Source organism: Artibeus jamaicensis, unplaced genomic scaffold (assembly GCF_021234435.1).
Source record: "Artibeus jamaicensis isolate MK-2021 breed Jamaican fruit bat unplaced genomic scaffold, CSHL_Jam_final contig_464, whole genome shotgun sequence".
NCBI lineage: Eukaryota > Metazoa > Chordata > Mammalia > Chiroptera > Phyllostomidae > Artibeus > Artibeus jamaicensis.
The window spans coordinates 5,198,151-5,213,526 of record NW_026521842.1 but is presented as its reverse complement, the minus strand read 5'-3'; the positions used below and the strand labels follow the sequence as shown (position 1 = coordinate 5,213,526).

General features: G+C 52.3%; 1 protein-coding gene across 1 annotated transcript in view; it reads left to right on the top strand.

The window, feature by feature from the left end:
• The window catches only part of CRISPLD2 (cysteine rich secretory protein LCCL domain containing 2), a 65,655-nt gene extending 52,073 nt beyond the window's left edge, over positions 1-13,582 (top strand). Inside the window, exons 14-15 of the mRNA XM_037142409.2 lie at positions 2,984-3,117; positions 11,115-13,582. Coding sequence (XP_036998304.2) covers positions 2,984-3,117; positions 11,115-11,169 — 189 coding nt within the window. The 3' untranslated portion in view covers positions 11,170-13,582. The remainder of the gene's footprint in view (positions 1-2,983; positions 3,118-11,114) is intronic.
• Positions 13,583-15,376: the final 1,794 nt, after the last annotated feature.

Sequence of the window (15,376 nt, the reverse complement as noted above, 5' to 3'; positions counted from 1 at the left end):
ATTTATTTTTAGTGCAGGGGAAGTGAGGGAGAAAGAGAAGGAGAGAAAGGTCCATCTGTCGCCTGCCGCATGCACTCCGACCAGGAGCAAACCCGTGACCTTTTGCTCCGTGGGATGATGCCCAACCCCCTGACCCATGTGGGTCAGGGCAGGGGCTCTCCACCTTTTTAACAGCAATGTTAACTTTCCAGGGAACAGGCAGGGAGGGCAATCTTCTGCTAGGAAGCATTTTTCTTCTTGTGCAAAATCAGCAAATTCCTGGAATGGCCCTGTGTGCAAAGGGCAGAGCTCGGGGGCCTGTCCCTTGAGAGGGCCCATTGCAGCTCTCAAGCCAGCTGCAGGTTCTGAGTGGTAACGCGCTCAGTGATATTTCAAATTTTCAGAGAGCCCACTTTCTTCTATTTTCTCATGTCTGGTGTTAGGTAGGGCCCTGCTAGATGGGCTGCTCATCCCATTCAAAGGGTACCTCAGGGTACATCTTCCAAGCACAGAGTGGCTGGGGACAGTGGTAAGTAAGCACAGGGGACAAAGGAACTTGGAGGGCTGTGCCAGGGGGACAGAGGCTGGCTCACCGCTTTGGGCTGCACTGGTGACTTCTGGAAAACGTTCTTCTCTAGACTCAGGTAGATCATTCTCTGTCTCTCCCTCCCTCCATAGCTCCCTCCCTCTGTCCCTCTCTCTGACTCTTTCTCTTATTGTGGTGAACTATACGCACCATACGACTTCCCTCTTTACTGTGTTTAGGTGCACGGTTTCAGTGCTGTTGCGTATACTTCCACTGTTGGGCAATGGTCTCGGTTTTTCATCCCGCAGATCTGAAACTCTGCACCCACGAGCGGCAGCTCCCCATGCCCCCTCCCCAGCCCCCCCCTTCCGTCCTGCTTTCTGTTTATGGGAAGTCGACTCCTCTCAACTCCTTCCGTGAGTGGAATCCTACAGGACTTGTCTTCTTCACTCTCTCGCTCTCTTCATGAAGGAGGTGCCAGCTGGGTTAACCAGCTGTTGGGCACTCAGTCACCCCATGGGTGATTACTGGTGATTACTATGCAGAGGGGTGGCATGAAGAGACAGCAAAGCCCAGACCCGTCCTCCTGCCGAGTGACCCATGCTTCGGTGGTGTTCTAGTTTTCCCAGTCATTGCGCAGTTGGCAGAGGCCTCTGTGCCCTGCTCCATGTGCCAGACAGGATGACACAAAGCACAGCTACCCTGCCCCGTCTACCCTGTCCACCCTCGACACACACGGGCCCACTGGCAAAGCCCCCTGTGATGGCCACAGGTCACTAAGTGAAGGCAGGAGCAGAGTCAGTCCTCCCACCCTGGACATATCAGGTCTGACTTTCTGTCTTTAAGGGGGCAACTTGCTGGACTAGACTGAGCCACTGACTCAATAAGTCGAGTTGAGCCCATCATTGGGTGTCACTGGGCCATTCGGTGGGTGACTCTATTTTCTGTAAACAGGTATCCCCCACTTTCCAAAAGTTCACTTAACGTTTAAAATACTGAGACTTGAGCTTCAGCCCGGAGCCACTGAATTCGGTGGGGTTGGGAAGGGTGGGGGTATCTCAGCATTGTCATCAGATGCTGCAGGTGGCCGAGTCGCTATGAAGATGGGGACCCACTGGCAAGGCTGGAGTGGGGTTGGAGTGCAGGCCAGATGACAGGACCACGGAAGAGGCACAAGGGTGCTACATCCCTGGGTCTGCACCCTGAGTGCGCACCAGGCCAGAGGGCCTCTGTTTGGGGAGACCGAATCTGTGGTTGAGGCCCCAGAGCCTGCATTTTCAGCAAACACCAGCCACCCCACCCCCAAACGAACTTGAGAAATGTCAATTTATTATTCTGAGACAACCCAACCCATTTTTCTATTGGATAAGTTAAGGTCCTAATGAATGTCTAACCCGGGTTTTATTACCCGGGAATGGTACTATGTGATGAATTGAGAAAACGGTATGCCCTGCCCCTGCTTGAAACCCAGCAGCTCCCTTGGCACCTAGAATAAATTTAGACCCCCGCCGTGGTCCTCACAGCCCCACGTGACTAGCCCCTGCTCACGCCTCCCACCGCTCCTGCCACTTTCGGCCTGACTCAGCCTCCCTGGTCCTCTTTCTGGTCCTTGAACAGGGCCCTAGGGCCTTTGCACATGCTGCCTCCTCGGCCTGGGATGTGCTGCCACCCAGAGATAATCCCATGGCTGTGGCTGGTTCCTTTTGGTAAATCAGATCTAAGTTCAAATGTTATATCAAGAACAATCTTCCACAACTAGATCAGGAGCAGAGCCACAGAAATGGAGATCACATGGAGGGTTAGCAACAGGGGAACAGGAGGAGGAGAAGGGGGGAGAAGGCACAGAGAATAAGTAGCATAGACGATGGGTAGAAAATAGATAGGGGGAGGGCAAGAATAGTATGGGAAATATAGAAGCTAAAGAACTTGTGACGCATGGACATGAACTAAAGGCGGGGGAATGATGGGGGAAGGGGTGTGCAGGGTGGAGGGGAATGAAGGGGGAAATGGGACAACTGTAATGGCATAATCAATAAAATATATTTTTTAAAAAAGAACAATCTTCCCCTATTAGCTGTTCTAACATTGCCCCTCCACTCAGTCATTTTTTCTCACGATCTGACTTGTGTTTTCATAGCCTGAGTTACTTGTTTTGTCTGTCTATTTGTCTGTCTCCCTCCACTCTGTGAGGGCAAAGTCTTTATTTTGTTCCCTGTGGAACCCCCTGCGTCTAGGACAGTGCCCAGCACATAGTGAGCGCTCAGAAAATATTTGTCGAATGAATGAACAAATGAATGAATGAACGAAGTCAGCTCTCTCTGGAGAGACTGCTCTTCAGGAATCAAGGTGGCAACAGTCGTGTCCTTGAGGTTGACGTGGCCAACACCCCACCGACCCAGCCACCAAGCAGGAGGCCGACCGCCCTGCAGTGTGGCCTGACTTCCTTGTCGCTGATCGCAGCCCTTCCTGTGCTTTCAGACCTCAAGCGTGTGCAAGACCGCGGTGCACGCAGGCGTCATCAGGGACGAGAGTGGGGGCTACGTGGACGTGATGCCCGTGGATAAAAAGAAGACGTACGTGGGCTCGCTCAGGAACGGGGTCCAGTCTGAGAGGTAGGGCTGTGCTCTCCAGCGCTCAGCACTCCAGGCCGGTGGGGGCCGTGCCGGGGGTGTGGGGGGCTCTGGCAGGAGGGACCACGATGGTGCCTTTTAAAATAAAACGTGGGCAGACTCGCATTAGCTCCTACCAGAACACCTAGGACAAGCCTGTTCTCTTCCTTTCATTTTTTAAAATAAGAACTTTTTCCTTTTAATTGCCAATGCATGACTTTTTAGAAAATTTAAAAACATCAGATGATCCCATAGAAAAACGAGCATTCATAACCTGTCAACTGGGGGGAGTTACCGTTAGATCTTTGCTGTCTGGCCTTCTGGTCCCTTTTCTATGTGCGTTTGAGCCTGCCTCCCCCCACTTCCCAGAGCCCCCCGCCTCCCCCCCACAAAACAGTGGGGTCAAATTGCAGTTAATAGGTTATATACGACTACGTAATAATACAGTTACATACCATCACAGAAATAAGGGCAGAGGGTCAGGAGCCCAGCAGACCCAGGCGCTGCATCTCGCCAGCTCCGTGACTTGAGCGAGCAGCCCGATTTCTTTGAGCCTCGATTTTCTCACCTGAGATGCGGGGATGACAGGAGTGTCTGCCTCACAAGGTGGCTGGTGGTAATAGAGATGACGCCCAGCTCGTTGTATGAGGACACCCGTCCTACTGGGTCGGGGCCCACACTCGTGGCCCGTTTTAATTTAATTACCTCTTTGGAGGCCCCATCTCCAAATACCCCCATGCTCTGAGGGTCTGGGGGTTGGGACTTCAGAGTGTGAATTGGGGAGCCATTCAGCTCATAACAGAGGAGAACGCCGAAGGCTACATCTGAGGGCCCCTCTTTAGAGAAGGCATGGAGTCAAGAACACAGTCTGCCGAGGCCCCTTGAAGCTTCAGCTTTCGTGGCTCCGTGGCACTCGGCGCCTGCCCCCACCTCCCCACCCTCCCAGAGCACTTTGGAGCCTCCGGAAGGTGTGAAGTCCTGGCAAAATCTAGGGGTGCTAGCCGCATGCATTTCTTCCCAGGGGCCCCTGCGCAGTCACTGCTGCAGCCCCGGACAGCTAGCGCGAACTGCTCCTGCAATCTCTCCCTCAACATTTGCAGCCTTTGTTTGGGAAAAGCTTAATGAAGGGAAATTCCATTGATTTAATGGGAGGGAAATGAAGCAGCTGATGAGGTGGAATTTCCTGGCCGGGCTGGAAAGAAATCCCAGGGCACCAATCTGTTGAGCATTTTAAGAGAAACAGTCGTGGTAGGTCAGCCTTTGTTCCCTGCCTGCACTACCCTTGAGGTCATACCAGTGGCTCCCAGGGCTGTGACAAGGGCGCATTGTGCAGCCCCCACAGGCGGGTGTCTGGCGAGGCAGGGGACAGAGAGGGGGTTCCGGAATTGGCTTCCTTTTCACTGTTACGCAACCCCCCACCCGGAGACAAGGGACCCGCTGCATCACCACTGTCCTTAGGAGTCTCCTCCAGGCAGCCTCTCCCAGCCCACGGTGGTGGCAGCCCGCCATGTGTTCAGAGGCGCAAGTTTCAGAGAGGTGTGATTTCTGCAGCATTGCCACAGTGGATGCCGCCTGCGTGGGTTACTCCATCTTTCTGTGCCTTAGTTTCCTTACCTGTAAAGGGGAAAATGATAGCTTCTGCCCCCCGAGTGGTGGTACGGTTTGGGGGATCCCAACGTGGGCTCTCCAGGCTAACAGCCTCCCAAATCAACCAGGGGCTTGTTAGAAAAACGGATTCTGGGGCCACCTCAGACCTGAGTCAGGACTCCCGGCGTGGGGTCAGCTGGCTGTGTGGGACATGCCCTCCGGGGTCCTGACACACCCTGGGGGGTGACAGCCACTACTGCAAGAGTGAGGGAAGGTGACCGTGTCCCTGGTACACATAGTCAACCCTGCACATGATTCGGATATTTTGCCATTAAGAGTCATTCACGTGCTGCACATGGTGTGCCGGGCGCTGCGCCGGGGCTGTGAGATGACAGGGTCCACCCGCACGTGCCGCGGGGAGAGGCCGGGCCGGGCGGGCACATGGGGCAGGTGCATCCGGACCCTGCTGCGCTTTGTCCTTGGGTGGGCAGTGTCCCCGAGCCTCAGTCCCTCCTCTAGCGAATGGTCGCCATGACACTGAAATGAGGTAGTGTGCACACAGCACCTACCGGTGACCCATGGTGAGCACCGATAAAACCGGCGGCCCTTCCTTCTGTGACAGGACTCCTTCGGTCTGCTGCAAACCACGCAGGGTTAAATAATGTGACTGTAAGAAGCAACCTGCATGGAGTATCTGTCAGGACAAGGAGGAACGCACCTCACAGGAATTTATTCATTCCTCCTTGTGTCCACCCTTCCAACATGCACTCGCCCATTGGACACGTTGCACTTGGCCAGGCCTTACCATGTCCTGGGTGCCAGAACCCAGCAGGAAACCCGGCCTGACCTCGACCCACATGGGGCTTAGCATCCAGTCGGGAGTCCGGTGATGCAGAAAGGACGGTAGCAGGGCACAGGGCGCTCCCGTTGTGGAGGGAGGTGCAGAGAGCAGAGCACATCAAGCAGGACCCTGTCTCGCTGTTCAGAGGTGCCTCCTTGTCGTATGGTTGCAGTGGATGTGTGGACATCTGGGTGTGGCTATGTCCCGTCTTCCCCTTGTTTAGGGGGACCCGCAGCCGCCCTCTGCATAGAGCCCAGGGCTGAGAAATTTCCCTGGAGCCTATTCCCATGAGGGATTGTGGGAATCAACCAGGGACCAGAGGGTGCCTCTGTCCCCAGTGTCTGCTGGGACCCTAGATTGGTCACAGTCAGTCTCAAGGGAGATAGGGGCTCTGGCCATACGGCAGCCCATTCACAGCAAACCGCGTTTCGGATTCAGGGAATCTTCAGTCTATCAAACAAACCAGCGAGCTCTCCTGAACAGAATGGTCAGCATGAGGCCCTAAGCTGGTTCTGCTTCAGAGCGGTATTGTTTAGGCAATGATCTTTTTCTATAGTAGAAGAGGATTTCCTGAGAGTTTTGAAAGGTGACCGCACAGAATTGAGACAACGTCAGAGGACAGGCCCCACTCGAAGGACAGCAGAGGAAGGGAGGGGCGTCCGGAAGAGCTTTCGTGTTTGGGGCTGGGCTTTGTCTGAGTGGTCTTGGGAAGAAACTGGACTTCTGTGTGCATACCAGTTCAGGATTTTTTCTTAGACCAGGACCGTTTTTTAAGACAGATTTCACAAGGAGGTTGGGAAATACACCAACGATGACACGGACAGCTGCTCGGTCCCTCCCAGGACAGGTCACCCTGCTCCGGGAGCTGCCAGCTGTGCTCTGTCTTTAATCCTGGCTTTGCGGTGTGGTGGCCAGTGGTGATCAGCTCCTCCCCAAGTCCTGTGTGCTGGCAGGGCTGAGCCCCTGGACACAGCCCTGGCTTTGCAGCTCCTCATGGACCTGCAGGCCCCTGCCCCCCGAGGGGCTCCCAGCATCTGAGCCCCCCCTTCGGTCTGCGTTAGCCAATGGCATGTTCAGAGTGGCCTGTCTATAGCCCATTCATTCGGGATAATGGCTAGAAAGGGGGCCCAGAGCCTTGACAGACCTGAGTCTACACCCCAGCTGTGCCTGGAATAGGTGTTGCATTTGGAGGAATTGGTGTCACCTCTCGGAGCCTTGGTTCCCTTCTGGAAGTGGGAAGAACCTTAGAGATCTCATGCCGTTACTGCCAGGTTGGATGGGTAGGATGACGTCATAGAGGACTGAGGCAGCAACTGTTGGAAGTGAGGAGTGTGTGTGCGGGGCGGAGCTGCGGGTGCTCGGTGCCCCGGGCAGGGAGAATGGCCCCCAGAAGTTGGGAATCATTAACCAGGGCTGAGATCGGGACCTCACCTGAGGCTAGACACATTTCCCTCGGCGCCCTTGTCACAGCTCATCAAGTAGATCAGAGCTTCCTTGCACACTGAGTCAACCAGAGGGAAATTCTCAAACGCTTCCCAGGCCAATTTAGTTTCCTCCCAAGTTATACAGGGGGATTCTATGTTGGCTTTTCCTCCCTCTTTCTTCCCTTCCTTCCTCCCTCCCTCCCTTCCTTCCTTCCTTCCTTCTTTCTTTCCTTCCTTGCTCCCCTCTTCTCTCTTCCTCCCCCTCTCCTTCTTCCTTCTTTTTAAAATAAGATTAGAGGAATATAAAAAAACAATGCAACTAATTCTAAGAAGTTACTATCCCTGAAACTGCAACACTCACGAAGAACTAATACACATTCTGCTGTTTCCTTCCAAACTTTTTCTGATTACATACCAACACCGTACTTTTAATTTTTTTATAGAATGGTTTCATACCACCTGTATCATTCTGTAATTGTTTTTTTCAGCTGGCCACAGGGTGTGGCTGTCTTTCCAAGTCCTGCTTGGTGTGGCCACACTGTTGTTTCAGGGGCTGACACTGTCCCTTGTGTGGGGAGACCACCGTTCCTCTACCCAGTCCATGGGCATTGTTTTGTTTCCTCTTTTACTGACCGTGGTAAACAGCGCTGCAAAGACATGAGCACGAGCCCGTGTCTTTATTAACACTTTCTTTAGGTGACTTCCTGCCCATAGAATAGGCACAGCTGCCAAATAGACCTCTTTATGTAAAGCACAGTATGTCTCTCTCCTGTTTGACCCTTGGCCCCGAAGGCTTTCCACTGAAGTGAGAACAAAATCCCGTCCCCTGACTGCACAGAGTTACACACGGGGTTATACCCGGTGCCTGCCCCGCCCACTTTGCACCCCCCTGGTGTACCGCTTCTCCTCGTTGCAGCGTTCCACCTCACCAGCCCGCCCCCTGCTCCCGGAGCACACCAAAATCACTCTCACCTCAGGGCCTTTGCGCATGCTGTACCCAACTCTGGATGCTCCCGTTCCTGTTTGTTCCTGTGGCTAGGTCCCCCTTGTCATTCGGACCCACACACAAAGGCCACCTCCCTGAGGAAGCATTCACCTACCAGCAAGTCTGCAGTCGCCCTCCCTCCCAGGTCTGATGAGATCCCCCTGCCCTGGATTTTATTTTCCTCCCCAAACCCACCACCCTCTGAAATCACTGCGTACATGTGTTTAACTGTTTATCTCCTGTGCCCTAGACTCTAAGCTCCATGAAGGCAAGCACCCCCCTTAGTTCTGTAACACGTCTCCAATACCAAACCCAGTGCCCAGCACATAGTAGGCACTCAGTAAACACTGTTGAATGACAAATTGCTGAGTTTGTTCAGAACTGACTAAGGGATTTTTAATACCATTTATGAAAATTATTTAATACCCTTTATTAAAATTGTCCAATACATTTTACGAAACTTGCCCAGATGTGCTGTGCCAATTTACACTCGCTTCACATATGCATGGCAGTTACACACGAACCCAAAAACAATCAGAGGGCAAGATTTAGAAAGATAGGTTATTTTATAGGTTAAAAAATATATATACATAAATATATTTTATATTTTATAAAATTATAATTATAATTTTATAATTCTCAGATCACACTTGTTTCAAACATGCATACCCGTCAGCTCACCTGGAGGGGCCGGTGCTTAGCAAGTACTCGAGGCATGAACAAACGGACTCTCTAAAGGCTTTTCCAGGGACCCAAACTGGGGGGTCCCTTGCCTGAGGCAGTGCATGGGGCCGACCCCCGGCACTGTCACACTGACCCCTCTGGCAGCCTCCGCACGGTGTGTGTTAAGAAATGCATGCCCAGGTTAGCGGGCCTGCTCTTGCCTCCGAGGTGGGCGAGTTGTTCAGTAGGGCTGTGGGGTAGGTCAAGGCAAGACTTCCATGTAGCTCAAGGTGCCTGTCTAGATGACAGCCTGAATGGCACCAGTCCCTGCATCGTTTGAGGCCCTGGGAATTGTAGAACCCACTGCCCCATCCATAGAATTTGCAGTAGTAAGTCAGAGGAGACACAAATCCTGGTCATTTTCACCATGTGGTTGGCCACCATGCGGAAGAGCCAAGTGCTTTGTGGCTCTGGGTGGTTCTCCGAGACTATTCATTTAGGCAAAGAATCTGGGGAAATCTTGCCGCCTGGTGGGCTGAGGAGGGCCCTGGGACCCGGCAGAAACCAGCCAGGCAGACACAGCAAGTCCAGCCCTGGCGTGGTCCAGCAGGGACAGCTGACACCGAGGCCGCCAGGCCAAGCATTCTGCCGTTTCTGGGCCCCTGGCCCCTCCTCACAGCTCCATCTCGCCAAGGGCCCCTATCAGATCCGTGTTTCAAAAGTTCAGTCCCAGGGTAGCCAAAAGCCTGAGGCTGTCATGGGAAGGGTGGGGGATAGGAATTCCCAGCAGTGTGTTCCCCAAGGATTTCTGACCTTAGCAAGCAGACGAGAGGGCAAGGCCATCTGTCCAGCCAGCAGTGTCCAGCCTGGATCCCTCTTGTCTGGACAGGAAGCTCTAAGGAAATCGCGCTGAAATTGTGGCTGGGCTTTCATCTTATACTCAAACTCATTCTTAATGAGCAAAATGCAAATTAAAACTGTATTTGGATGCCGTTCCTAGTTTAGATTGGCTGAGAACAAAAAGCCAGATGACATGCTGTATTGGCAGGCCTGCGGGTTGCTCAGGCAGCCTCACGCGTGGTTGCTGGGAGTCGCCAGTGGGTATAGGCCTCACGGAGAGTGATTTGGCGAGCTGTGCAGATCGAGAGTTCCCGCACCCCACCCCCCATCCCACAATTTCACCTCTGGGAGCCTGTCCTTGGGTGGGCGCACTCATACATTTGCAAAAAGTCTAAGACAAGGCTGTTCTCTGTAGCATTGTTTGCAGAAACAAAAGCTTACAAATAACTAAGTATCTATTAAATAGGACTCAGTTAAGTATGTTATAATGCTTTAATACAATAGAATACCATGCAGCTGAACAAAAAGCCAGAGAAATGAGTCTGTGCACAGAAAGCCGTGGCCAATGGCCACCACACAGTAACAAATGTTAGAGGGGTGTGAAGACACGGGGACCCCTTAGGCACAGCCTCTGGGGGTGTAAAATGGCGCAGCAGCTGTGGAAAACAGCACGGCAGTTAAAAAATTAAATAGGCATTTAACATACAGCCCAGCAACTCTGCACCCGGGTCTCCACCCAAAAGAATTGTAAATGAATGTCCACACGCACACTTGCATACAAATGCTCACAGCAGCATTATTTGTAATAGCCAAAGGTGGAGTCTAAATACCTATCAGCTGAAGAATGAATAAATAAAATATGGTATATCCTCATCACAGAATATCATTTGGCAATAAAAAGGAATGAAGTACTGGTCATGCTGCTACAGCGCTGAACCTCGAAAACTTCATGCCTGGTGAAATAAGCCAGCCAGAAAAGGCCATGTCGTGCAGGATTCCATTTACCTGAAATGCCCAGAATGGGCTGATCTGTAGAGACAGAGGTTGCTCGGGCCCGGAAGGAGGGGAAGTGATCATAAATGGGCATGAAAGATCTTTTGGGGGTGATCACCATGATTTAAAGCTGGATCGTGGGGATGAGCGCACCATCTCCTTGCCAATAAAATGGGAAGCTTAACAGCACCTACCTGGAGAGGAAGGTAAAAGGCATTTACGAAGCACTTTGCACAGTGCTCGGCATAAAACCTGAGCACAGCCGAGGTGCCTGTTTTAATAACAGCAGCAATGCGTTCCTGTTATAACGCCATCCTATTGATCGGTTGGCCAGATGGCCACTATTTGGGTTGACAGGTGTTAGCAAAAATCAGGCAGAAGTCTTGGAGGGCGAATTCAATTCAGACAGACTGGGGCCAGTAAATCCCAGAGTTTAAAGCAAATAACTTAACAACCCTGACCTAGATTCAGACGCAGGCAGGGAGAATGGAATTTGCCAGCCGCTCCTGGCCGGGGCAGGCTCTCTTTCCAGCAGCTGTGGGGAAGTGTCCCTCGGCCATGGTTCTCCCACCATGGGGACCGGAGGGACACCCCGCGCTTCCTTCCCAGTTTGAGTGCCTATAGAAAGTCCTTCTGCAGATAACATGTCCTCTTCTTTCTTTTGCAGTTTGAGGACCCCTCGAGACGGAAAGGCCTTCCGGATCTTTGCTGTCAGACCGTGAACTTCTGGTGCTGGGGAAAAGGGGGGGGTCTTCCAGAGGGCTTCTGGGTTTCACTTTTTATTTTTATTTTATCATTTCGGGGTGGGCTGGGGATGTGGAGTGGCAGGAAACTCCCTCTGAGTGGTGTTCAATGTCACATCCTTCACGCCTCGTCTCATCTCCATGCCGGGGAGAGACAGCATCCTCCGGAGCCTGGCCGGACAACGGGTGACTGGTCCTGCTAAGGCCTGCACACACAGTCACCCAAGGGGGCCCTTCCCATGTGTTCTTCTATGGGGAGAGAGGATTCCAAACCCTCAGAGGGAGCACCAGACATGGAGCTCACAGCGTGAGGCCTTCTGGGGTGTGGGAGGAGGCACACTGAGCAAACACAGGGGAGTTTCAGGAATGGGGTAGAAGGTAGTTATTTAAAATATGTAAAAGCACAGTCCATCCCTACCAATGGAGAAAAACGAGTTTAATGTTTGCTGGTCAGACAAATGGGCCACATGGGGGCTGGGGAAGTGGGGCCCAGGCTCCGCCCTGGCCCCCGTCCTGGCTGGCGCCCTGCCCCGAGCAGACAGGCGCTCTACACAGCAGTGCTGGTTTTTTTTAGAGTTCTGTAGTAACTCCGGAGATTTATCTTGTCTTTGTCCTTCCGTTCGTCCACGTGGCCCGTCTGTTTGCTGCCGTGACGTTTGGTCCCATTGAGGACTAATGAACCAGAATCCTTTCTTCACCCCCGCCCATCGCGGCTCACCTCCAGCCCGGGCTGGTTTGTGTGTCATAGTTCACACCAGGGTCTTTGCTTCGCCAGCAATTCTGTTTGAAGCCCACTTAAAAAAAAAACAAAGAAACTCTTAGTCTCTGTCGGTTTCACTGAGGTGTCTATGGATAGCCCAAGAGGTGCTGTTCAGTTGCTGCTTTTTTGAAAATGACAATTAAATGTGCAGATTCCCCTTCTGTTGGATGACCTATTTTTTAGCAGAGGGAGGAATGGATTCCTCAGTGCCTTCTCCGCCGAGGTCAGCAGCTCTGGGAAGAGGAGCAGTCTGTGGTTATGAAATCGTCCTGCGGCGTAATAACCACAAGAGAGGGTAACACTCTAGGAGGATTTCTCTTCCTGTTTTTGTGGAACAACTCTTGCCAAATGTTCCTGAGGCTCCGAGGAGTGTGGTGCTCTCTGGCTCCCAGACCAAAACCCATAGTGAAATAAAATACCCTTTTGTAAATAGCGTTCCTTTACAGAAGGTAAAATTCCACCCTCCAGCACCAGGCTGGCTGATAGATCGCTTTCGCGAACGCCAGTTTCAAATTCGATTTCACTCTTCATCAAAATATTTCAAAGGCAAAGGAATCAGCAGGGGTGGGGGAAACTTGGTGCATCCTTGAGTGCATTCCTAATCAATACAAAAGCTGAAGGTAAATAGCTTCTCCCCTCCCACTTCAGGGAGCCTGCATCAGCAATGAAGCTCCTTGCTGGACAGAACTGAAATGAGCGGGCCTGAGCTTTCGCTGTGTGCATTTCGGGCCTGCAGTAACTCACAGGTTCTGACTGTTCAACCCAAATGTCAGAGCGAAGGAGTTTGGTCAGCCTGTCAGACATTGTGTCTGGTTGCCTCCAAAGCTCTGAGGTACTTGGAAACTTCCAGACACTATGTGTTGGACTTCTGCCTGTCACCAGCGTTTTGTGGCTGTGGCTGTGGCTGTGGCTGTGCCTGTGTCGAGCCTGCAAGGTGGGATTTGGGAATCAGTGACCATCCGGGGGAACGTCAGTGGGTTTGCTTTTGCTGCCTCCCACCCGTGGCAGAATCTGGAGTTTCCAGAGCAAGTAGACCCCCTCATTTTAAATTATGTCCCCGGCTTCCTGTCTGCCTCAGTACATGGGCCCATCGCTGGAACGGAAAGTCCTCTCCCAGAGCCAGATTGTGTCCTTTTCATCCTCACGAACATTTTGAAACTGGAAACATTTTTCTTCAGAAAATGAAAACTAAGACTAAAATTATAAGCCCTGTAATCAGGGACCACCCCTAATTTTGTGTTTAACAGGCCCATTGCACCACTGGCACTTAACCCACAAAAAGATGGCCCATCGGGCTGGTGGCGTTTCTGGGTCTCCTGCCCCCAAGTGATGAGTGTCGGTTGGCTCCAGAGTTCTGTTCCATCATGTTCTGACATTTCATAGTGTCTGTAGGCTCACTCAGCCCGCAGCTTACATGTGTGCTTTTTTTCTATGAAAAATGATGTATTTTACTACTTCCTATGTACAAATGTTTATTGTAAAAAACAAACAAAAACATTGTGCTTTGCATGAACAGGGACCACATTGCTGTTGTTTCAGTAAAACTGGTTTGATTTCTAAAACATTTCTGTGCTGTGTCTTTTATGGGCAAATCTGAATAGTTTGTACAATAAAACCTTTGCAACCTCCTCACGGGCTGTCAGTTGTTTACACCCCTTCTACCAGGAAGGACCGCGGCGCACGGGTGTGGAGACGCTAATAACTGCTGGTATTTCCAGAGCCTTTCGGGGACCTCCACCTGATAGACAGGAAAAGATGTCGCTGGAGGTGCATAACACGGGGTGGGAGGGACTTGTCAAAATGCAGATTCTGGTCCAGCGGGTCTGCCGTGGGGCCCGAGAGTCTGCGTTTCTCAGGAGCTCCTAGTGATGTTGACACTGTTGGTCCCCACATGCCATCACAGTGGTGAGTGGTGACAGGTTCAACCTCATTCTGTCACCGTCTTCATCAGCTTGGGCTGTCATAACAGAAGACCACAGACTCGGGCTTACACAACAGAATTTTATTTCTCCCAGGTCTGGAGGCTGGAAGTGCAAGACTGAGATGGCAGCTGGGCTGGTTTCCCCTGGGGCCTGTCCCGTTGGCCACTAGACAGTCACCTTCTCCATGGCATTCCTTTCCTGTGTGCATGTGTCCCTGGTGGCTCTTCTTGTCATAAGGCCACCAGTCCTACTGGGTCAGGGTCCCACACTTATAACCCCATTTAACCCTAATCCCCTCCTTGAAGGCACCATCTGCAAATACAGTCACATTGGTGGGTTAGGGCTTTAACGTGAACACTTGAGGGGGACACAGTTCAGTCTATAACAGTCACCTTCTTTCCAGGTAGCCACCCCCTTTCCATGGACTTGCGGTCACGTGTCCCAACGTGTTCTAACACACTGCAGCCCAGAAGGGGTTTGGGGGGTACTTGGTGGGCCTTTTACCTTATACAACCCCTCTGTATGAGCCCCCCATGGGCCACTCCCCCAGGGCAATAGAAAGCATCCCTTCCCGGCCCTCCTCCCTCAGAATCTGCAGCCTTCCTCAGCCTTCTTGTGTCCTGATGTCCCAGGATGCACCGTCCTGTGCCTCAGCTCCTCATCCTCAAACCTGCAGCACAGAAAAGCTGCTGGGCCCCAGGGGAGGCCGTGGTGACGGAGGGAGGGGCTGCTGCTTCCTTTCCGCAGACCTCATCTGAGCCGAGATGAAGGCCTGTGGAAGCTGTGTGACTTCAGGCTGGGCGCTGTGGGGCCCGAAACCCAAGCTGCACTGCCTGGGGACCCACTGACAGAGTGTACTCTGACACACAGTGACACGGACAGGGAGCCGGACCTGGGAACCCTCTTACCAGCTTGCAGGACCTCTGGCAAGTCAGCTTGCCTCTTTGGGCCTTGGACTGGTCATCCGGAAAATAGAAATTTATCATTGCCAACTCATAGCCCTGTGAAGATGAAATGAGGTGAGCTGTCGATTAAAAAGTGCTCAAGGCTCATGATTGGGAAGTGGTACCTATTTGTCCCAGTTGGAATGCCTTCGGCTGCAGGTAATGGAAACCTCATCTAATGGCCCCAGGACTTATTCAAAATGCAGGTTCTTGGGCCCCAACCCAGACCCACTGAATCAGAACCTCTGGAGGGCGCCCAGCACCCAAGTGTTCACAAGCTTCCAGGGGAGTCTGGTACTTGTTTTGGTGGGAGAATTGTCACTGTACAGACACCCAGATATCTCAGCATAGGAGTGGTGGGGAGATGACTCAGGGGCCTCCACTTGGTGACACCAGCACACCTGGGTGGCAGCTCTACAAACCTTTCTTTGCTCCTCTGTGGTCATGACAGTGCCATGCCACAAGCTGTCCCCACACTCGGTGTTTGAGATAGAAGGAAGGTGGGAAGGCAGGACTTCTTCCCACAGTGTTCTCTCTCGTATCTGGGAAGAAAATCTGGG